Below are 25886 nucleotides of genomic sequence, written 5' to 3' on the forward strand. Positions count from 1 at the left end.
TGCAATCAGCATTCAGCAATAATGGATGACACTTGTCAGCACAGTATTAACTTGTTTAATTTATTTTCATGAATTGCTTCAGGAAATGGTTTTGCACGACCGCTGTTTAGGGTCATGCAAATAAATAACGAATATCTAACATATCATTGCTACATAAACTCATTCTACGTTGTTCCTAAAATTTGACTTTTCTCTCTCATCTTCTCTCATCATGCTCTCTCCTGTCACACTCTCTTTTCTCATTTTCTCTCAGCACACTTTCTCTCTCTTCATTCTTTCTCATCGCACTTTCTCTCTCATGAAACTTTCTCTCTCATCATTCTCTTTCATCATATTTTTCTCTCACATTCATCTTTCTCTCACATCTAATTTTTTCTCTTATTTTCTTTTAAGGGTAAAAAAAAAAAAATTTGATTTATTCCGATAGAAAATATGCAACTAATCAAACATTGCTTTTAAGAATGATATCCATGCTCATACTCATTCTCATTCCACAATACAATGATTCTCATTCTGATTCCTATTCTTAGGAAAGAACCAAACACCCCCTTAAAATTTTATTTTTTTTTTTGAAAAACAAACTAAATGAGCAAAGAAGTACAACATCAACATCAGCAATCAAAAGATACGTCTACTGACGATCTCAAGAGCCAAATTACTAACAAATTAGGTAAAACTACATAGCATCAAACAGTTGAGAGTTGAGTTACATGTTACTTAACTATGATTATAAAATTCTTCCTTCATGAGGCCTGACAAACATGTTATATGATCTAGTATGGCAAATTTGACTATTCCAAAGTCCACAGGTCCACCACAAGAAACATCCAAAATGGCCAACTACATATTAAATATAAACAAAAAAAAAACACAAGCTGAACCAAATTCTTAATTCAGTAAACCTCATGCTGTAATCAGAAAAAAGAGAGGTGACTACCACCAAAAGTGGGGAATTATACCCCATCCAGCTGTTGTCATTTGAAGTGTTCAGAAGCTACGATGGCCTTTCATCTTTGATATTAAACTGTAACTATTATGTGCTTTGTAATCTATCAAACGAGTTAATGCCAACTATCAAAACCAACCTGCACAAAATGTGAGTTGCGATTCCCCCAAGGCCACAGTAACAGTTGGTTTACCAAAACAGAGTCAGATTAGAGAAACGGTGCCAACGAGGTGGAGCATGCTGAGGATTGTTCTTGAGGTGCTTCATGGCAGACATTGGCAATATCTGCGGGTTTCCGTAATTTCTTCCTCCGAAACACACCCCAGAAGTATGGTTGGCCATCAATTCCTGTTGTTAATATACATGACATTAGTAAGGTAAACTTATCACAAAAAAAAAAAGAACAAAAAAAAACAAGATAAGCAAAGCTTAGTCATTTACTAGTCACTAGAAGTAAGAAATCCAGTGTCTAAAATATGGGAACGTTGATTTTGTTCAAGAAAGCAGAATAAATTGCATGTTCTGTTAAAGACCAGTGCAAAGTATGAGAAAATTATTTGCCAATAAGTTAAAAAGGAGATGGTTTGAGGGTTTAGGGTTTAGGATTGACCAAAGTCTAGTAATAAAACTTGAAATAATGAAAGCTCCATACTATTTTTCATTCTTCCAACAGTTATGGACAAAAACAAAAACCCAAAACAAATTTTCAACAATCCGGATTCTCATGATGAACCCCAAAATTCTTTAGGGAAGTAAATGTGTCAAGCACAACAAGGGCTGGAAATGGCATGTTATTGTTATTGTTGTGCCCGACATGACATTGCCTTAAACTGACTATGTTAGGGATCAACACAATTGGCTCATGGTGTGCACAACACATGCCAGCCAATTTCATTTTAAAAAAATGTAAAAGTTAAAAACTTTAAAATAACTATTTTTTTAAAATTTATGAATATTTTTTTAAAAAAATAAAAAGTATTTCAGATTTTAATTTTGTAGTCGGATTAATTTTCAAAGTAGATGAGATCTTGAAATTTTTATTTGAACTCTATAAAATAAATGAATTATAGATCTTGTCATGCCGACATGCGAGCTGAGCATGACACTGTGCAAGGACATTGTGCAAGAGTTGATGAACTAACTCTATTACCATGCTAAAACTTAAGAGATAGCCTAATCCACTCAACTGCCAAGGAACAACTCTAGGTATTTAAGCATGTTTAATAAGTTTCATTTATCAATGTGAGACTAAGAAGTGTCATTTAGCAATGTGAGACAGAGTTGGAGCTTCATCCTCTCCTTGCTTCTTTACTCCTTTTAACATGTCTTCCTTCAATAGATATAAAAAGGTTTAAATTTTAAGACAATTATACAGTAGTGTGATTTTATGCATACTAACAGTGTTGTCATTTTTTTCAGCTTTATCCATCAGTACATCTCTCGCAACTCTACACCCATAAATGTATTTAACTGATTTGTCATTCATTATCAACAGCCAACATGAAGTGTCATTTCTAATCAACCACTAACAAGTCATTTTCAACTTACAGTTATATATATTTTAATCTTTAGTTATCCACCTGTTATCTGTATATGTCATTAAAAGATATGGTGGTCTTAAAATGCCTTAATTGTTATTTTTTTGATAAATCATTTATTACATAAAAATTAATATATGGAGAAAGAAACCTCAATTTTAATTATTGATCAATGAAAAAGCCACAATATTTATATCAATTGATAGTAATTACATTATTTCATTTTGTTTAACTCTTTGCTGATATTAAAACATAAAGATTGAATTTTATCTTTTTTAATCAGATTTAATACTTTAATGCTTTGTTTACTCAGAGGATGAAGAAGGAAAATGAATTCATTGTGGAAACATATCCGGAAGGGGAATGGAAAGAAGTAGGATAAAAAGTAAAAGGAGAAGGAAAGCCAAGCAGCGACGACCGACCGCAGTGAGGCCTCAACTCACAAGCGCCTCGGAGGCAACCTCACAGCAAGGTCGCAAGGCCGGAACTCACGACTAGGTTGCGAGGTCGAACATCACACGCGACCTCACGAGGCCGGACCTTGATCGTGACGTCGCTATGGGGAACACATCTGCCATGCTCACCCAATACGATATCGAGGAAGTCCAAAACCACTGCAACTATCTCTATACTGTCTTTGATCTTTGTTCTTGCCCAACAATGACAGTTGTTCTTTCTTGATTTGTTCTTGCTTTCAGTTTCACAATAGGAGATTGTCGCCCTCTACAATCGCTTCTACCAGCTCGATCGCACTGCCAAGGGCTTCATCTCCTCCGACAAGTTCCTCTCCATTCCCAGTTCTCCTTCAATCCCCTCTCCCAAGTCCACCACTTTCATCGTTTTCTTACTCTTTGGATTTCTCCACCGTTTATTCTCGCAATTTTACCTTTTTTTCTCCTTCATTTTTCTTGTGCAAGGGCTCCTTAAGATGATTGATGGGTTAAATTTCAGGGACTTCACTACCTTCTTGTCGGTGTTTAGCTCGCGAGTCGCCACTCCTATTATGATTGCTGGCTGCGAAGGAGGGGAGAAGAAGAGGGGCGGGAGGGAAGTAGAAGACGAGGTGGTGATGACCAAGTAGACTCTGGGATGAGGAAGATTGTTTGGTGTTGCAGGCGGAGTGCTCCGGTGAGGAATCCAAGGAGAAGACAAGGGAGATTGTGAGATTGCACACTTCTTGCTCACTTCCGTCCACTTGCTTATGCCCGATTTTGAGGGGATGAAAAATAGAGGCAAAAGTAATCAACTGATAGATTGGAGATATGTCCGTCCATTATTTTGTTATATATAAACAAAAGTAAGGATTTCAAATCTCGTGCAATCTTTTCTTCATCCATGCTCCCAAGTAAACTAGCCATAAATGCTTGCATAAAAACCTAATTCAATAGATCTTATTGCCAATTAAATTGTTTTCTATTCATATTGAATTAGTATGAATTCAAAATTTAATATTATCATTTAAATAAATTTATTATAAAAATAAAATACTATACAATGCATGAGTCAGGGAGAGAAAATAATAAGACAACAGAATTAATTATAAAGCACTTTTAGGTGGAAATAAATTAAATAATCGACAAAAACTTACAGATGAACAAATTGCAAAAGCTAATAATTATCAAATGCATTATTAAATTATTGAGTCATCCTATAATTCAATACCAATACATCCCATCAACAAATTATGAAGTATATATCCAATGAGAATAAAAAAAATTTTAACATAACTATTAATTTACACAATAGACTTGTATTGTTAGTTATTTAATCAATGGTATCAAAGTGGACATTATTTTCTTGATCTAACATGCATTTATCTACGACGTTATGAGGTCAACTAACCCCATTATGGATATCATGGCTCTGCCCTGGAATGGGCAAGAAGCTAGTGGTAGTGTTGTAGCTCACCAACCTATATCTTCTATGAGATTCCCATAATTGATCTTTGCATTAGAATACACCATCGACCAACTAATAGGCATTGTCTCTACCACCAAAATTGCTCCAGCCATTTATAATTTGAAGATGTTCAACATCTTTACGTAACACCAAGATTATATTGTCATTTGGGCTTGCCTCATTTAGCAAAATCATTCAAGACAATGATATTTGCAAGTTGCAAGAAATCACATTGTACAAAAGTTTTCATAAATTTGATTGTTAGTGAATTGGAATGAAAGCTTGTCAATGAGGCTTACATGGTGCACTTTTTTACACTTCACACATACGTGTTGTCACAAGTCATATTAAGGCAAGTATCTAATTTATTTCCAAATAAGAAACCATCCTTCATCTCATTTTCCCACATGAAACAATCAATCTACTAATAGGACATGTGCAACAAAGAGTGATTTCAACTCAAGTGATGCAACCATTAACCTAATAACTCTAAGTCAACCAACATGTTGACCTGGTGCAATCTGGATCATTCAAGAGATATAAAGGCCTAAGACATATCTGGATAAGTGGACTGAAAAAGACACATCCCAAAACTATATATAGAAATTCATAGTTACAGGATCAGAGTGAATAGGGCAAAATCACTTTGAATTCATGTATGAATTCATAGCAAATTCATAGTTAGTAAGTGAATCTTCTCTCTCCTCTAAGGAGTAGTATATAGAAATTTATATTTAAATGACTTAATCTCATTATATAAAACTAAAGTTCCACGTGAGGTCAAAAATGAATGTTTGCGATAGTTAGTTTGGCCTATGCAATAACTCTAGTTTGATATTTCTATTTTTTGTGTGTATGTAATTAAGGAGATGGGCTTTTAATATTAAAAAACTATTATACTCACGCTGGGAATCCAATCTCAGTTGTGTGGATGGGTATATCAGTAATTCCACTTCTCCTAGGCAAGATTGCATAACAAAATCTTTTGAACCAACTTGCTCCAGCAGCCAAAAATATTTATTGCTTGGCCTGTAAACAAAATGGAATGGATTAAATGATTAGAATTATCTGAATACAGAGAAAAAAATGTTTCTTAAACTGAAGAAACTTGAAAAAAAATATTGAACTTAATTTCAAGCAACTTTACCTATCAAATTGACCAACAAAAAAGTATAAACCAATATCATAACATGTGGGAATATCAGATTGAAAAGGCCAAGCATCTCGCCTTGGCAGCAAATTGAGCTTTAACTTAAATGGCATTTTTTTCGAAATATCATATACTTTGTATGACACTTGACAGGGGAAGTGTGCTTCAATTTCATCAAACACATTGATGGCCATGCCAAAGACTTCAAAGACACCCCTGCAGGAAATTGAATGGCAAGCAATAACTGAATAAGTACTCAAAAAGAAATATATATAGAAGGGTGATACAACATAAACTTGAATGGCAAGCAATAACTGAACAAGCAATTCTCATTTACTTTTGTTTTATGCAGATATAAGCCTACATAAACTTGCAAACACAGAGAGAAACTTTGTATGGTGATACAACAGGAGATATCACGTTTCCATGATTAGATTGACAAAACAAAATGTATACATCATTATAAACATATGATGTAAACCTTATTCAGCTAGAGCTTCACTTGTGGATATGCATTTGGAAACTCAACAAGATGCATTACACAGTGTATTATGCAGCCTAAAGGACCAACACAACTTTTCTTGAGAATTGAAATAAAAGGTTTCAAATAATATGATTAAATGTCAATTAAATACCTGAACTGATATACTAGAAATGGATAGAATCAAATGATCAACACCCTATTCCCCAGAGAGACTAGCAATGATAACAAATGTTGACAAACCAATGCACAGAATTGATAAACCATACATGTAACATTCAGTAAGAAAAGTTCAGAAATTTTAATAAGAAAGTCCATGTTGTCACTGTGATTTTAGCTGCCAGGATTGTATCAAGATAGGATTGACAACTATTTTTTAGTATAACTTGTGACCCTGTACTCTACCAAAGGTTCCTGTTCCCTTGTGGTATGCCAAACCTAGCATGCCCTTGGATAGCATCTAAACACCTTGCTGTTCTACATTACAACTGAGTTATACTTATCTGCCCATGTCACAAAAGTTGGCAAGTAAATTGGTATATAGATCATACATCAAGCATCAAAACATTTCAAAAATATTTATATACTATATCACAATTTAAGTATTGTAACTGCCTTGAACCCAAGTACATTAAAACTTAAATCCTCAGCTAGCCAACAAATAAACCCAAGAAAAACTCTAAGGGCTAGGTTCATCTGAAAGTCATGAATATCTGTCTGATTCCGATGAGGTAAACACAAAGCATTTAAATCAACTAAACTCTTCACAAATATGTGCATAAAGCTCCTGAAAGGAAGATCGCATAATTGCTAGGTAGGATAATGGTAATAAATACCTGAAAGCCCGTATATAAAAACAAAGGACTAGTATACGTAGGAAACATTACAGACACAGCCAAGTGCAATGACACCAACAGTAATGTGCGGACAACAGGGTCATCCTGTGAGCCATTAAGTTCAGTGTTTGGGCAAATTTGGTAGCATGCAACAACAAATTACTGTAAATAAAATTTGCATACCAACATAAACTGCAATTATCTTTATCAATTGTAAATATTTGGAAATTTATGTGCAATTCTCTAGTGGAACCCCCAAACACTTTTTATATTTTTGTAATTTTTATATGAAATATACAAAAATAAGAATGGTAAGATGGATGTGAGCATTAGAAAGCATAAAATGAAAAATATCAATATCTGAAATCAATTAGGTGTAGCTCCAATAAATTTTTTTTGATAGAAAAATTAAATCAATTAGAGTAGAAAGTATAATGAATAGATGAAGAACAAAGAAAATATTAGTAATTTAGTTAGTATGATAAAAAAAAGGTAATTTAATTCATTTCTATGATTAGTAACTTAGTGTTGTATACAACTCAATAGAGAGGGATAAGATCCATATAGTAGGTCCCAATTAATTAAAACAAACATAGGTTGATAATGATGATGTATAAGTTGTCATCATAGCTTAAATGCAATTCTCTTTTAGATTAAGAGAGACACATTTTCCTAAGAGATGAAGGGAGGGGAGATCCCACCAGAAGTTAGATTTCAGTTTTAGCAAAAGTTACCACTTGACTTCATTCTCAACCTCTTATCATTGTAACGTCATTGTAACGTTTAACCACTAATATTGTTACTTAAGCAGAATAATGACATGGTAGATTTTCAACTCCAATGACATGATACAATACATCTGTCATGTCAGTACTCAAAAAACTGTGTTCGTAGCTAGAATTAAAATGACATAAGTTTTATTATTATTTTTTTTTGGAATGATTTTAAAACTTTAAAGGCCATTCTAAAGAAGAAAGTAACTAAGGGGGCATAATGAATTTTCCCCATTGAACAAAAGGAACTTAGAGCCAACCCTTGACAAAAACACCTAACAATAAAAAAAAATATTAGTTACATTTCTGAATAGTTAACACATGTAGCAACAATATAATAAATGTCCTTCATCACATTAAACATAATTTGTTAGACATTCTTTTCTTGTCTAATTCTCACCATAGTAAATATTCTTGTGCTCTCATGCATTTCCTAAGTTTATAAAAATATTTCTTCTTTTTTCCTTTATCTCCATAAATTGTCTTTAATAAATCATAGGTCCTCTACATTTTCAATGTAGCATTTGTAGTTGATCTTTTGGGCACAAAATCAATTGAGTTTTCAATAAGTTCTACTTCTTCCCATAAACACCTTTCCCAAAGTCTCAGAGTCACCAACTTAATTCCTCTATAAATATAAAAAAAAAAAATTATCCTTCCACTCTATTAAACTATAAGTGGAGAAAATAATTGTTTTTCTTGAATCTAAGGCTATGTTTACTTTGAAAGATGGAAAGGAGAAAGAAAAGAATTGATGGTAGAAAAAATTCCGTAGGAAAGGGTAAGAGAAAGGAAAGAGAAAAGAAAAGAAAAGAATACGAGAGAGAGAAAGAAAGGAAAAGAATACGAGAGAGATAAAAGAAAAAGCTCTCCACGGAACGGAAGGAAGGGAAAGAAGAGAAAAGACATGGTGGCACCAAGGGAGCACCTTAACCTCGTCACCGTGGGCAAATTCTCCGAAGAAGATCGAGCACTCCATCGTCCGAACACTATTTTCGGCCTGTAAAGCACAACAAGCAGCCAGTGGAGCAATTGTTTCTTGAACCCGGATGTCGATGCCAACCACATCGCTGACTCCTCCGACGTCTCGAACGCCAGCTGTCGCCCGCACCAATGGACCGTGCACCGCACCACAAAGTTAAGCCCGAGAGTGTTTATTAGCATACAGAGCAGTGTCACGAGGATGATGATCATGCTCCCATCCATCCTGACGTCGAGGATCGTAGTTCTAACGGCTGCCGCCAAACAAGCGCCGAGAAGCTTGCATATGTTGATCAAAATGTCAACTTGGATGAAATCTGCAAGTTTACCATGAAATAAAGCAATTGGAACATCACAATTGAAACTTTTCGACTATATGCACTCTTTTGCTAGTTCTTACTCTTCACTCTGCCAAAAATCATTGGGAATAGCAGATTTGTAAGGAATCTAAAGAGGGCGGGGACATTGACACATTGTTGGAGACATCTTTTGGGTTTATTATCCACCAAATTAAAGATGGAGAATAACAAACGAAATCACTCAGCTTTTGCGTGCCCTGTTCTTGCTTCTCAAATCAGGAAAATGGACTTTTCATTTGCTTCACAATTTGGGTGGAACTGAGTACATAGTGAGCAAGGAGTAGCTAGGGGACTAGAAAGGAAATTGTGGGGTCGACCTCATAGGTCGCTTGTGCTCACGGTCAACCACGAGTGACCCCCAAGGTCACTTACGCTTGCTCTTGCTCTTGCAAGGTCGCTCGCGCTCGCTGGGCAGCCTCCTTGTCGCACACAATGCCCTTGCGGGACCGCTGGCAGGAAGTGGACATCGAGCGGGGCCACTGATTGCGATCGCGTGAGTTCAATCGCGACTGCAAGAAATAGTTGTGCACGTTGAAACGTTGAAGGAGGAAATTGCTTTTTGCCTGGTTTAGGCAGAATTATGATAAAAAAATAATCCGCTAAGGATTTATAAATCCGTCTGTCCATTAGGTTAAAAAAAAGTACAATAACTCTTTTTTTTCCAAAGTAAATAAGAGAAAAGAAAGGAATATAATCCATCTTTTTTTAGAAGTAAATCGAGGAAAGTTTTACATGATGGAAAATATTCAGTAGTTTTATTTCCTTCCTTCCAAGTAAACAAAGCCTAAAGGTTACATAATGTCTCTTTATATGAGCAAATTAGAATGTCTTGTTAATAGAAAACTAATACGAAATCCAAAAAAATTAATAGTAACCTAATAACCTATCAGATATTTGACTAAATTCTATAGGAGTTTTATCAAATAAATTGATATCAAATATTTGATTTGGTAATGCGATTGATGAGATAAGCAACAGAGAACATGACAACCCATAGGTATTTAAGGACATTCATGGTGAACATTAGAACATGGACTACTTCCAATAAATGACTATTCTTCCTTTTTGACACTCCATTTTGTTGAAGAGTATTGACACATGAACTTTGATGGATAATCTTGGTATTGAAGTATTCTTTGCCATTGCTAGTAATTGTGTTCGAGTCATTTTGTGAAATTTTTTAAAGATTTTGGCTGTGTGTGATTTGTTTCGAAGAAGGTAAACTCACGTAACCCATGTGTGATCATCAATAAAGCTTAGAAATCATTTTTGTCCTACGAGATAGTGATTGGTGACCGACCCTATATATCACTATCCATAAGAGAAAAATGGGGTGGATAGTGCATATAGTTTTGGAGAGAACGATATAAGTGTGCCTGGGTAAATGACAAATTTCAAAGTCAATCAAAGCAAGGTTTTATTATTGAATAGAGACGAAAACAACAACAACAACAACAACAACCAATTATTATCCCACTAGATGTGGTCGAGGAATAGAGACGAAAAAAATGTTTCAAATATAAAAACTAGGAAACAAACATTTCAAATACTATCCTTTTTTCATTTTTCAATCCAAAATCCTTCATGCCCACCTTTGTATTTTTCATATACTCTCCTTATGTCCATTTAATTCTCCTTTGAGTACAAATTTTCAATCCTAGATATATCTAATCCTTTTAGAACACTCTCTTAATTGAACCATACAATTTTATTGAGCATAAGCATTTATTAACATTCAGTGTCTTATTTATAAAATCAACTTCCATACAATGATTCTATCCAATTCTCCTAAATTTGACAATCTTATCACAATGATTCTATTTCTCTATTCTCCATCTCATTTCTTACTAGTACGCATAATGTGTATATGACTAACATGGGAAATGCTTGGAGATTGGCCTCTACGTTGTTAAATGATGAGCTGCAATAAGATGTCTAGCTACTAAAGCCATTATATGGTAAGAAAGACAAAAATAAAAGAGAACAATCTATACATTACACAAGTATTTATATTATCACAACCACACCATGAAGCATGTCTTCCTAATAGAGTCCTAACTTTCTAGGAAACCTAGAATTCGAGAACACTATAATCAAAATCAATACGAGTTTATCCTCGAAATTGTATGTTAAATTCCTTGTTCAACAAACTCAATAACAGAGAGGTTGCTGGAAAGCCTAAGAGAGGACTACATTGATAGGAAGCTTCAATGAATTAGTTGCATTTTAAGTTCATGAACCCAACAGACAAATCCTAAAATTTCCCTGAACAGGGGAAAAAACAGGGGGGAAATGTCAAGCATGTAAAATTCAATAGAAAGACAGAAGTCAATCAACAGCATACACAGCAGCAAAAAATAGTAATATCAAAAGCATTCTATGAATAAGATTTCAGAAGTTAACTATTCTGTTTATCCATTAGCAAGAGATGTCTGGCACTTACTTCCAACAAACTTTTGGAGCAGGGACATTCAAAAGATTCTCAGCTGGATGTATGAGCAATATCTGTGGTGGGTTAGTTGCTTCAGGTGCTGGTCTCTTGGATGTGGTAGCATAATTTTCCCTTCCATCTGTTAAACATCTATTTTGATTCACAACGTGATTTGTAAAAGAGGTCTAAATCAGACTGTTCTTGATGATACAATTGGTGATAAGCATTCATGTTGGTCAAGGACATGAGAGAATCAATTGGCGATGCATCACTACAAGCAAAAGACTGCTGAAGGTTTTGAACCATGGACAAAAATTTAAGTTATTGAATTACTCAAGAAATTTCAAAAAGGGATGCATCAGATGAGATACCCCACACTCAAATTCCCACTTGTTTGTGTATTCCTTTACATTTAATTGTCTATTCCAACTGAAATCAAAAAGGTAAATCTCTGCTAAGGTTTGAAAACTTGAGTCATGTATAAGTTAAAAAAAAATAATTAATTAATTAAATTACTAATACATGTTTGTTTTTTATTTAATTGTTGATTAATTTAATCGTCTTGCTCAAGTTAAAAATACTTACAAACAATTATTAATTTTTATTTTTAGTCATTTGTACACAGTATCTTTTGTATGTTCCATAATGATTTATCCTTATAATCTACTCAACTTTTTCAAGTAGAAGCTAAAATGAGCAACAAGAAAATGGAACCTTCTATTGCCCCTCTACGAACTGGGTCATGCTTTATTTTCAATTTCTGCACCATTAAAACAATTCCATATTTCTGAGGATGTTTTTAATTATGCATTCAACTTGTTCTAGGACAAGTATTATTCTAATATTTTGGCAAAAATTTGTAGTCATAATTTCTTTAAATATTAGCTCTATGGTCACTATAAAATGTAAAATAAATGTATAATTTATTTTTTAGTGTATATATTTAAAATTTGTTCATGAACATATAAAAACATTGAGCATCAAATATATCATCTTGCATTTTATTTTATGGATGTAGTGAAACAATTCAAGCTTCTATTATTTCATTTTAATTTGATTTATTTTAACCACATAGCTACAATTCATGGTTTAAAGTATCGTGCCGAGACGGTCGAAACGGACGAAACATCTCGTTCCGATCGGCGACCAGCACCAGCACAACCCCAGCACCAAACCCACGATTGTTGTGACGTGTTGCGCGATCCCATGGCCGCAGCAAAGGGGTCACTCGAACGCGCAACAACAGCGGAGGGTCACATAACCTTTCCACTGCCGCCGCGGAGGCGTCGCGCGACTCTATGGCTGCTGCAAAGGGGTTGCACGACCACCACAGTCGCACCGGAGGAGTCACGCGATCCCCACGGCCATGGCTTAGGGGTCGCCCAATCCCGCGGCAATACTGAAGTCGTGCGAGCTCGCGAGTGGTGTCAGATTTCGAATTTTTTTAATTAAACTTAGGTTAATTATTTTAATTAACTCCTAGTTATAATGAAGATAATCTAAAGAGACTTTATTAAACCCTTATAAAATTATCTAATTAATTTTATATTTCAATTTAAAAAATATAATAAAAATTTTATTTATTTATTTATCTATTTTCATATCTTTTCCTTTTCTAAAGATTATTTTTTATATTGTTTATTTTTTAAAATATTTATGTTACATATTTTATTTTTTAATTAATATATTTTATATTTAAAAAATATCGAAACTATATCGACACGGCACTAAAACCTCGATACGAGTTAAAATTTTAAAACTTGCTACAATTTATTAAAATAAACAATGATAGAGATATAGTTTTTTTCAAATTTTAGATATATTATATTTTGTGTTTAAATTAGAATGAGTTTTGTGACTTAAATTTATTTAATTTAATGAGTACAAATCAATGAAAATGAAAAATATTAAACGCAGTTCAACTCAAATCAATCAAATTTATTTTTTTTTAAGATTTTTTTATAAAATCAAATTCAAATTTGAAAAAAAAAATTACATTCAAACGAACTGAATTTTTTGAGGAAAAAACCCTTTAATGTGATCCAATCAGTTAGCACTTATTGCAATCATTATGCATCTTAATGGCATTCCAATAAAATGAACTGTAAATAGTGAAAAAAATAAATGAAGAATTTTCTTAAATCATAAAAATAAAATAAAATAAAATAAAATAAAATAAATGAATAATTTTCTTAAATCATTCTTTTAACTAAAGTAACTCCGCCCATGATGATCGGTCATGGCCGGTCCCAAGCCCGGATAAAGGAGGAGGGTTGCGTTAGGTTGCCAGCCAGCGTCAAACTATGGCAAATATTTCATGAATGAATCCATTAAACTATTGTGCTAATGCTAGGTTGTTCCCCGGAAGGAACGCGTTGCAGGGTCCAACTGTAACGTCTCGGCAAGGACCGCTACATCTACAGAACTTGGGTGTAGTGATAAATATGCAAGAGTTCGCGTTACAGGGTCCGACTGTAACGTCTCAGCAAGGACCGCTACATCTCCAACTTGAGTGTAGTGTTAAATAGGCAAGAGTTCTCACACCATAGGTTAGATAAGAACAAATATGATAGGAAAACTAATAATATAAGATTTGAAACTTAGAACATAGGAACTCTCACTGGTAAATCAATGGAGATAGTAGATATGATGATTAGGAGAAAAATTAATATTTTGTGTGTACAAGAGACAAAATGGACAGGTGAGAAGGCAAAGATGATAGAGAACACGGGTTTTAAGTTATGGTATACTGGAAAGAGTAAAACAAGAAATGGAGTGGGTATTATTGTAGATAGTTTGTTAAAGGATGAAGTTGTAGGAGTAGTTAGAAAAGGGGATAGAATTATAGCCCTTAAGATAATAGTGGCGAAAGAAACTATGAACATAATTAGCGTATATGCACCACAAGTAGGATTAGATGAAGCTACCAAATCAAGGTTTTGGGAGGACTTAGATGAAATATTACAAAATATTTCACCAAATGAAAGGATTTTAATAGGAGGTGATCTAAATGGACATGTCGGAGTGAAAAATGAGGAATATGAGAGAGTACATGGGAGTTATGGGTTTGGAATGAGGAATGAGAAAGGGAAAACTATATTAGATTTTGCGATAGCATATGACCGACCTTATATTAGCTAATACGTTTTTTAAGAAAAGAGAATAACACTTAGTCACATTCAAAAGTGGGAATAATAAATCGCAAATTGACTTTCTTATGGTTAGGAAGAAGGATAGAAAGATTTGTAAAGATTGCAAAGTCATCCCTGAAGAAAGCTTAACTACCCAACATAGGGTAGTAGTGTTGGATATACGTCTTAAACATAGTATCAATAGAAAGAAAATATATACAATTCCTAGAATTAAGTGGTGGAAGTTAAAGGATGGGAAGCAACATATATTTAAGGAGAAGGTAGAAGTACAAGCATTAGGTGAAATATACGATGACTCTAATACAACATGGGATAAGATGGTATAAAAGTTGAAAATAGTAGCTAAGAGTGTCCTTGGTGAGTCAAAGGGACATGCACCGCTAAGTAAAGAATCTTGGTGGTGGAATGAGAAAGTACAAGAGAAAGTGAAGGAAAAACGAATAGCTTATAAGGAATTATATATTTGTAAGAATGAGGAAAACTTAAAAAAATATACAATAGCCAAGAAAGAAGCTAAGAAAGTGGTGAGTGAAGCAAAAAATGAAACTTTTGAACGGTTATATCAAAAATTGGATACAAAAGAAGGGGAAAGAGACATTTATAGAATAGCTAAAGTGAGAGAAAGAAAAACAAGAGATCTTAGCTAAATAAAATGTATTAAAGATGAATGTAATAGGGTATTAGTAAGCGATGGAGAAATAAAAGAGCGGTGGAAGAGGTATTTTCATCAACTTTTTAATGAAGGTTTAGGAGACCAACTTAACTTGGGTAATTTAATTAGGTCAAAGGAGCATCGAAATTTTAATTTTTATCGTAGAATTCAAACTTCAGAAGTAAAACAAACTTTAAATAAGATGCACAATAGAAAAGTCGTTGGACCAGATGATATTCCAATAGAGGTATGGAAGTGCTTAGGAAAACAAGGTATTGAATGACTTATAAAATTATTTAACATGATATTGAAAACGAAAAAAATGTCTGATCAATGGAGGATAAGTACTCTAGTTCCCTTATATAAGAATAAGGGAGACGTACAAAATTGTGCAAACTATAGGGGTATTAAACTAATGAGTCATACTATGAAACTTTGGGAAAAAGTAATAGAAAAAAGATTAAGGAAGGAGACAACAGTGACAGAAAATCAATTTGGATTCATGCCTGGAAGGTCGACAATAGAAGCTATACATCTTCTTAGACAATTAATTGAAAAATATCGAGACAAGATGGTATTCGTTGACTTAGAAAAAGTAGAGTCCCAAGAGAAATTATATGGCGAATTTTAGAAAAGAAGGTGTTAGCGTGGCATATATTGAACTAATTAAGGATATGTATGAGGATATAATGAAGACTCAAGCAATTAATCAAAAGATTTCCAAGGGTTACATCGAGGATCAGCTCTAAGTCCTATATCTTTTACACTAATTATGGACGAACTCATTAGACACATCCAAGACACATTATTATGTTGCAGGTTGTTGGCAGATGATATTATTTTGGTAGATGAGACACGTGAAGGAGTAAATGCTAAGTTAGAATCTTGGAGGGAAACACTAGAAGGGAAAGGTTTTAAGGTTAGTAGATTAAAGACAGAATATATGGAATTTAAGTTTAGCAATATTAGAAGTAATGAAACAATTATTAAGATAGGAGAGGACGAGTTGCCTGAAACCGAGCGATTTAAATATTTAGGATCATTTTTACAAAATGATGGAGGGATTGAGAGAGATGTCTTACATAGAATACAAGCAGGATGGGTGAAATAGAGGAGAGCGTCGAGTGTTTTATGTGACCGTAAAATACCTCTTAAACTTAAAGGTAAGTTCTATAAAACCGCAGTGAGACCTGCTATGTTATATGGAGCTGAATGTTAGACTATGACTTGAGCACACAAGCAGAAGATGAGAGTTGCAGAGATGAGGATGTTAAGGTGGATGTGTGGACATACGAAGATGGACAAAATAAGAAATGAGAGCATTAGAGAGAAAGTCGGAGTTGCATCTATTGAGGAAAAACTCCGAGAGATAACGTTTAAGATGGTACGGACATGTACTTAGACGACCAATAAATGCTCCAGTTAGGCGATGTGAAACTATGATAAACATGCATATCAAACGAGGAAGAGAAATACCAAAAAAGAATTGGTTAGCAACAATAAAACAAGATAAAATTTATTTAAATATAGATGATATAATAGGAGATAGAGCTCAATGGCGTAAAAGGATTCATACAGCCGACCCCACCTAGTGGGAAAAGGCTTGGTTGTTGTTATTGTATTCTTTTAACTAAAGTGTTGTATCAAACCTGAATTGTTCCACAACATTGAAACTAAAACTCAAAGAAGATACAAAGGAGGGAGAGAAGAAGCTTTATACAATCTCACTAACCCTTAGTTTTTCAATAGCATGCTCATATGATCTCTCCCGATAGAACGAGTTAAAACACAAACAAAAAAAATAGAATTTTATCCTTTTTAAAAATTTTGCATCTTAAATTAATTTTTTAAAATTTTAGGCAATTAGTTAAGCTTAATCAAGCTAATATTTTAGGTTTAGTGATCAAATAAAAATAGATTTAGGGTTGAATGAAGCCTACCGATTAGGCATGGTAATCAAAGTCAGGTAGGTTTAAACCAAGCTCGATTTGGATCCATTGGTTAAATTAGGAACAAACCAAGTTATGAAATAGGATAGTCTAGTTCTGCTTATTTAGGTTAGTGAAATTTTAGAAAATTAAGAATCATTTATATTCTTCCCTCTTGACATACTCTCCTTCTCTTCCACTTTCTTTCCTGATCCTACCTTCTCTTCCTTTACCTCACCTCCCACCAGTTGCCCAATCTCATTCCCCAATGAGTTGCAATCTCATTCTCCTCTCTCTAGAGCTCTTACCTCTCCCTTAGTCTCTCTTGTGGTCTCCCCTCCTCTTTGTTTCCGCTGTGCATGCATTTCCATTCAAGATAGAGTTGTAAACTTAGATCTAAGATCTAGTTGAAGCTGCTCTAGTGTTGATATCAAAGTTGTCTCGCATGTGGTTAGCAGGCTACCCATGCATACTGACATGGCTTGACACTTTAATTGATTCTATTAGTTGGGGGTAACTATCAGCAACAATAGATATTTTGTGTTTTTCCTCAGAATGTATAACATTTGTTCCTCCTGTTATGCATGAGGTGTAGTGCGATGTAGCAACTAAAGGAGAACCGTAACAACGTACAACACTAACCACACATATGTTGAAAGTAGATATGCATACCTAGGGCCTTGAGTTTTATTTTATTTCCCATTCTATTTGCAGTGTATGAAGCTGAATCATCAGAAGCAACACCTAAAGCTGCAGACACTGTAAACTTTCAAGAAAAACATAAGCCCATAGCAGCAACAGCTCTTAAAAGTGTTGTCTATGAAGTAGTAATTTGGAAATATAACAGCACATTTAAGAATAGCTGGTGACCTACAAAGATATAAATTGTTCAGAGGTATATCAAAAGAGCACCTGGAACTTTCTTTCTCATATTTGCTTCCTTATCAACAATAACAGCATCCCTGGTTGTGCTGACATTTCCGGCAAGAAGGCCAGAATAAACAGTAGCCGCATTTGGCTGTTTGAAAACCCCAGGTTTTGTTAAACTAGAGGATGTGTATGGGTCTTTTACTTCTTTTCTTGAGCTAGGATGCAACGTCGCAGCATAACTCCTTCGGCAACTTGAAGGACCTGAATTTGATGCTTTAAAGGATATCTTTGGATGCTTAGTAAAGCAAACTTCTTCAGTTGAAATGAATTTTACTTTTGCATTTTGAATGGCCTTGTAGAAACCCATTGGTATTGACGAGTGTTTGACATGCTTCCTGTTCCGCCACTTCCTAGAATCATCAATTTCTTTAGGAATTCTTTGGTCATTCAAATTGGAACTTCCTTTAGTTGGAGGCACCCTGTTCAAGAGAGGATGGAAAGCTTTTGAATTACTTTCCATAACTGTATGAGGCATCTTTGACTTTTGAGCTACATCGACTGACAGATTGGAACACTCATCACAATACCAATTATCTCGAACCCCAAAACGAACCACTTTCATGCAGTAACTGCAAAATTAAAAAGTATAAAAGGGGGTTGACAAGGTTAGCATCATTGTAATCAATGCACTGAAAAAAAACATAGCTTTGATCCACAGACTTCACAAAATATAGCTCTGATTCACAAAGACTTCGCACATTAAATAAAGACATGATTCAGGCATTAACATGACAATGGCCTGAATTTCACCCAATAAACTTACCTAGCCAGATAATCCATTGCCTGTTTTAGATCTCATTGCATTTTTTTAACTAGATTGTCAAATTTAGATATATATCATGATTAGTCATACGAGGAAGATTATAACAATAATTAGAATTAAAATGAACAAACCTAAGCAACTAGAATAGATCTTATGGAAAACTCATTTTTCTTGTCTTTACACTTGCAACCCTTCATCAAGGAATTATCTAGGTGGTAGGTGGTCAGCCAACCACCTAGTGTCTAGGCAGTAAGCAAAGGCCTAGATGGTTATATTAATATTACTAATATACAGTTATCAAGTCAATTTTAAAATTATATTCCTGGTCACATATCACATTTCAAGAACACATAATAAAAATCAACAAAAATATGACAAGAAAATATATACAATTTCACATTGCAATTAATAGAACAAAAAGTTACAGAAAAACATAAAATTCTTTCCATGAACAAACCATCTCGAAATCTAACTAAACTGATTGCCTAAGAAAGCTGCTTGGATGGCCTAGGTGGGCACCTACCTCGATTTTTAAAACACCCCGCCTAAAAGAGAACTATAGTGTAGGCGAAGTAGATGCCTACTAAAACCACCTAGGCAACCACCTATCTCACTTTTTAAAGTCGCCCTTCACATACTCACATTGACCTTAAAAAGTGATAGCATATCATATGTCTGCATATCATATGTCTACATATGACAAGTGAGCCAACCAAGGATCTAAAACATTAAAAAAAAACTTTTGCATGCTAAGATAAGGTTTTAGACCTCGTAAGGATCTTTAAGGGAGCGTTATACATTGAAAACTATTCAAAACAAAAAAGGAAACAGAATAATATGGGCTCCAAGCATCTGACCAGTATTCATCACGTGCATTTTTGAAGTGTTAACTGATCATTATGAATGTAATTTGTCATGTTATCACCAAAAGTAATTTAAGTGTTCATGAGACAAGATATTCTATGTCCTGAATAAACAATAAAATTGTGTTTATGACACTTTGGAATACATTTGATTGACAAGAACTGTTATGGTCCTCTACGGTCCTAATTTGAATTACATAGTGAGCACCAAGGATTGCACTTCAATGTTCATTACAAAAATATATATATATATCAAATAGGAGGTAGGATCCAAGTTATCCAATCCTAAACATGCCAAATTCTTATAAGTTAAAACAAAGTTGAATCAATGATCAAGAGTCATTTTAACTTGCACTTTGGCTCCAAAACACCTACTAAAACAATATTCAGTAAAAAGTAAAATCAGAGTATTGAGAACAAGTTAAAACTAGTTAAATCTGCAAGGCTTACGTGTGTTCAAAATTCCTTCTGCAACGATGACACGTGATAATTTGTTCCGAGTAGCCCGTATCTCCACAAATACCACACAATTTTGTCTGCAAGAGCAAGGGAATGTTATCATCCTTTAGGTCAACATATAATACATAGAAACCAGAGAAATAGAGAAAGTTGAAATTCAAAACAGATAAACTCATAACAAGAAAATAAAGGGTTCCAATTTCTTTTGATAATTCAGGTATCCAGCTTTTCGAACTGACTAATCCTGCATGTGACTGGCCGGTCCCACGGAAATTTTCCTCGGCCACTAAGATAAATCAGAAAACACTCGTGGAGACCCATCCAAGCATTCTTAGGCTCGCTTTTTACTGCACCGCATTTGAATCTTAGATCCCTTAGTTATCCATTGGAGAGTCTAACAATTGTACTATTACCCGGTGCAAGGGTCCAGTTTCTCCCTGCTGACACGTGTCACAGAATGCAAGTGGTTCCCTTTCTATCTCCTTCTGACTAAGGCCGGCCCCCCCACCTCTCTAATCCAAGTCAGTCAAACCTCTTCTTTTTCTTGCATTCTTTCGGGGCAGGGCAGGGCAGGGCAGTTTTTGAAAAAAGAAATCCCGAGGAGAATCACTCGAGGATCAGGGGCAACTACTACTATTATAAGACAGACTTGGCTTCAGACGGATCAAAGCCCCTTCCTTGATATGCAGCTTCACAAGATCAGGCTCATCTTCTTCAAGAAAGCAGACTCAAGGGAAAGAAAAAATTTCCATCCGGTCTAGTGACCGTAGCCTTACCGCTCCGTGGGCTTTCCATACCTATTTCCGTTTTGTACTCTCGTTGGTTGATTCAAAGGTTTGCGTATTTAAATAGTCTGCCCATTCGCTCATGGCTCGTTCCGTGCTTATGCACTCTACTCGCTTTCGGCGATTTCGTAAACTCAAAGAAATATACGTTCGGAACAAGAAACGAACAAAAACGATGAAAAGAAGGCCTCACCTTCCTCATTGTCGCCGGAGAAAGACTCGGCGGCGACGGCTAATGCACCGAGAGAAGCGAGACGCGACTTTTGGCTCTTCCTCCTCTCTTTCTCCTTGTAACCAACAGAGGCAACTCCGCCTCCCTGCAATAGCATGAAAAAGCTTCCTTCAATTTAAAAGCTCATTGGGGACACTCAACATGCGTTGCCCACAATGATACCTCAGTCAGCGGGAGGCACGGTATGCCACGTCGTCACCGAACTATCGACTTAACAGTGGGTATTCAGGAGATGGGTACCGTAAGAGAGAGTTTGTCGCTATTTGTCTCCGCGGCCGTACGGCTGGGGCAGCAGGCGGTGATCGCATGGGTGGATGGTGCAATGACAATCAATGGGGCCCGGCGATGAGACGCTCGGACAGCAGCGAAATCACTTTTCTTCGTCAATAAGAATCAATTAAATTTAAAGTTGTTTGATTTTTAAAAAACAGAAATAAATCTAAATATTTTTTAACATATATAATAGTCCAATCATAGTAAGTATCAAAATTTCATTTTTTGAAATATTCTTAACAAAAATTAATTCTTCTTGCATGTCTCTATTGCTTATAATTCATAAACATATGTAAATGATTTATATATAATATTTGTCTTTCATTTGGCAGGTTCTTCCCATTAATCTTTCTATAAATAATTTAAATTTAATTCCTTATTCGTGTTAATATTAAAAAGGCATATTTAAAATTGCCGAGTACATACAAATTATCAATCTAAGATAATTTTTTCCGTTTAATTATTATAAAATAATCCATTCTTGAAGATAAATTTTAAAATGGTTCATCAATATTAGTAACAGATCAAGTATAACTTCTTTAATGGAACAAATTCTTCTATTTTTTATATTTTTGCATATTTAAATTATATTTTCTAACAAATATATCAATATTCAAATAATAGGAAGCAATATGGTCTCTAATATTTTATCAATATAAAAATGTTTAAAATTAAAAAATAAAATAAAACTTAATTTATGTCATTTACTTTCGTGATGATATTTTAAAGTTTGACACCTTTGTCTGCACAAATATAATAAAAGAACAAATAAATATTAATTTTTATTTAATTAATTAGAATGAAAATCCAGATGAATAATCAGTCTAATTTTTTAAAAAAAAAAACTATGTAAGCGTTTTAATAGCGGATTGATTTGGTTTTATTTTTATTGATAAATCATTATATTTTTTATTTTTATATCATTTCACTTATTTTATAAATAGGGATTGATCTGGTGGTAAGGACGGGGGACCCTCATGGGTGGAGGGTCAAAAACACGTGGAGCTCAACCCCAAGTTCGCGCCGAACGGAAGCATGTCGGGCCGAACGGAAGGATGTCGTGCTGAACGGAAGCATGCCGGGCCGAACGGAAGGGTGCCGGGCCGAACGGAAGGATGCCGCGCCGAACGGAAGCATGCCGGGCCGAACGGAAGCATGCCGGGCCGACCTGACATTCGGCCAGGAGCTTCCCGGGCCGGACAGAAGGCAACCCGACCATGGGAGGGTTTCCGACGCTCATAGTGAAAAGGTTCACCGGGCCGAGCGGATAGCTCGCTCGGCCGAAGCATAAAGCATCGTTGCTGTGGAACACTCTCAGATGAGCACCCGGTCAGACCGATACTTACGCCCGGTCGGACCTATGCCTACCGAGCGGATGAATGCTTGGCGTCAGGAAAAAGGAGACAAAGGCAATGGGACATTAGGGAACATCATTTTCTGACAGCAGGCATGTTCGACGACCAGGCCATACATAAAATCGTACGACGGAAGGACCTGCTGTCCCATCAAAGAGGTGATCAGACTGTATAGTATGGTGTCAGGCATATTTTTCTGACAAGCTCATGCTAAGGTATGGTATCAGGACACGTGTACGCCTCGGTAGGTGTGCCCGAGCCTCCCCACAGCTCTATATAAGAGCCTTCATACTTCGCCGGAAGTATGCATTTTAGATATTCAAAGCCACCTCTTTGTTGCCCACTTGCCTGACTTGAGCGTCGGAGGGTCGTCGCCGGGAACCCCTTCCCGGCCCGACTTCTTTGCAGGTTCGCCGGAGCGCCGTCCGACCGGCCGAAGATCTACGTCAGCGAGAAGGAGAGCGCCACATGCCCAGCGTCCGTTGATTCATCGATTCGGACAGGATCAATTTGGCGCCGTCTGTGGGAACGCACCTGCATCCAAGCAGAAGCAATGGACGAAGCTGGACGACCGCATACGGTGATGTTCTCCAGGGAGGAGCTCGACGCTCTGATCGAGGCAAGAGCGGCTAAGCTTGTGGAGCAACAGAAACAGAAGGCGCAAGCCGAGCGGATGGAGCAACAAGCGACGTCAGAGTCAGGAGGCCGAGCGGAAGCCGAGTTCCGACCGGAGAACATCTCACCAAGGGGCCGAGATAACGATCCGATCGGCATTCATGGGGAAAGAGGATGGCCGAGCGAACCACCTCCAGCCGTACCGAGCTGGGTGAAAGGTGCGCCGATGTAATTCATTTTATGTGTGTCTTGGTCGCCTGTGTCCTTTTAATGCAGGATGCAAAGTGATAAAACGCATTTTGGAATTATTGGTCGAACGGCCGACTACACGAAGACCACGTGCTGCTCGGACCGTGTTGAAATTAGCCTTGAAGGCCGTCGAGCTCCGACGTTAAAAATCGAGAGACGAGCCGGCGTCTATAAACCCTCCGAGCGGAAGACCGTCGAGTTCCGACGTTAAAAATCGAGAGACGAGCCGGCGTCTATAAACCCTCCGAGCGGAAGACCGTCGAGCTCCGACGTTAAAAATCGAGAGACGAGCCGGCGTCTATAAACCCTCCGAGCGGAAGGTCGTCGAGCTTCGACGTTAAATATCGAGAGACGAGCCGGCGTCTATAAACCCTCCGAGCGGAAGACCGTCGAGCTCCGACGTTAAAAATCGAGAGACGAGCCGGCGTCTATAAACCCTCCGAGCGGAAGACCGTCGAGCTCCGACGTTAAAAATCGAGAGACGAACCGGCGTCTATAAACCCTCGGAGCGGAAGACCGTCGAGCTCCGACGTTAAAAATCGAGAGACGAGCCGGCGTCTATAAACCCTCCGAGCGGAAGACCGTCGAGCTCCGACGTTAAAAATTGAGAGACGAGCCGGCGTCTATAAATCATCCGAGCGGAAGGCCGTCGAGCTCCGACGTTAAAAATCGAGAGACGAGCCGGCGTCTATAAACCCTCCGAGCGGAAGACCGTCGAGCTCCGACGTTAAAAATCGAGAGACGAGCCGGCGTCTATAAACCCTCCGAGCGGAAGACCGTCGAGCTCCGACGTTAAAAATCGAGAGACGAGCCGGCGTCTATAAACCCCCCGAGCGGAAGGTCGTCGAGCTCCGACGTTAAAAATCGAGAGACGAGCCGGTGACTATAAACCCTCCGAGTGGAAGACCGTCGAGCTCCGACGTTAAAAATCGAGAGTCGAGCCGACGACTATAAACCCTCCAAGCGGAAGACCGTCAAGCTCCGACGTTAAAAATCGAGAGTCGTGCCGGCACTACGGGCGTCCAGTCAGTCGGACTATGCGCCTCCTTCGACTAGACTTGAAGGGGAGGCATGTGATCCGGTGGCAAGGACGGGGGACCCTCATGGGCGGAGGGTCAAAGACACGTGGAGGTCAACCCCAAGTTCGCGCCGAACGGAAGCATGCCGGGCCGAACGGAAGCATGCCGGACCGAACGGAAGGATGCCGCGCCGAACGGAAGGATGCCGGGCCGAACGGAAGCATGCCGTGCCGAACGGAAGGGTGCTGGGCCGAACGGAAGGGTGCCGGGCCGAACGGAAGGATGCCGCGCCGAACGGAAGCATGCCGGGTCGAACGGAAGCCTGCCGGGCCGAACGAAAGCATGCCGGGCCGAACGGAAGGATGCCGCGCCGACCTGACATTCAGCCAGGAGCTTCCCGGGCCGGACAGAAGGCAACCCGACCATGGGCGGGTTTCCGACGCTCATAGTGAAAAGGTTCACCGGGCCGAGCGGATAGCCCGCTCGGCTGAAGCATAAAGCATCGTTGCTGTGGAACACTCTCAGCTGAGCACCCGGTCAGACCGATACTTACGCCCGGTCGGACCTATGCCTGCCGAACGGATGAATGCTTGGCGTCAGGAAAAAGGAGACAAAGGCAATGGGACATTAGGGAACATCATTTTCTGACAGCAGGCATGTTCGACGACCAGGCCATACATAAAATCGTACGACGGAAGGACCTGCTGTCCCATCAAAGAGGTGATCAGACTGTATAGTATGGTGTCAGGCATATTCCTCTGACAAGCTCATGCTAAGGTATGGTACCAGGACACGTGTACGCCTCAGTAGGTGTGCCCGAGCCTCCCCACAGCTCTATATAAGAGCCTTCATACTTCGCCGGAGGTATGCATTCTTAGATATTCGAAGCCACCTCTTTGTTGCCCACTTGCCTGACTTGAGCGTCGGAGGGTCGTCGCCGTGAACCCCTTCCCGGCCCGACTTCTTTGCAGGTTCGCCGGATCGCCGTCCGACCGGCCGAAGATCTACGTCAGCGAGAAGGAGAGCGTCACGTGCCCAACGTCCGTTGATTCATCGATTCAGACAGGATTAGGGATGTTTGGTAGAAATAAAATATAAGACAATTCTCTTTCTTTACTACTAAATATCAAATTTTGTTAATAATCATGTCAAATTAAATACTATGATTCATAAAAATAATCTACCAAAACTAACATGTCAAATACAAAATCTAAATT

The 25886-nt window shown here is 37.3% G+C and overlaps 1 protein-coding gene across 3 annotated transcripts; it reads right to left on the minus strand.

Annotated features, from left to right (window-relative positions):
* Window positions 1-635: 635 nt before the first annotated feature.
* On the minus strand, window positions 636-21252 carry LOC121968542. Of its 3 annotated transcripts, none has more exons than XM_042518871.1 (8): window positions 21120-21252; window positions 20133-20218; window positions 18039-18625; window positions 17799-17876; window positions 11407-11533; window positions 5531-5749; window positions 5288-5412; window positions 636-1294 (listed from the first exon to the last, which is right to left on the minus strand). In XM_042518871.1, exons 1-8 carry the CDS (start codon window positions 21126-21128, stop codon window positions 1155-1157), a joined length of 1371 nt encoding a protein of 456 aa, XP_042374805.1. In that variant the 5' UTR covers window positions 21129-21252; the 3' UTR covers window positions 636-1154. The 3 variants fall into 3 exon arrangements, with proteins under 3 accessions (XP_042374805.1, XP_042374804.1, XP_042374810.1); XM_042518870.1 differs by having other exon boundaries at window positions 17799-17885; XM_042518876.1 differs by lacking the exon at window positions 17799-17876.
* Window positions 21253-25886: the final 4634 nt, after the last annotated feature.

This window comes from Zingiber officinale, chromosome 1B (genome assembly GCF_018446385.1).
Source record: "Zingiber officinale cultivar Zhangliang chromosome 1B, Zo_v1.1, whole genome shotgun sequence".
Lineage (NCBI taxonomy): Eukaryota > Viridiplantae > Streptophyta > Magnoliopsida > Zingiberales > Zingiberaceae > Zingiber > Zingiber officinale.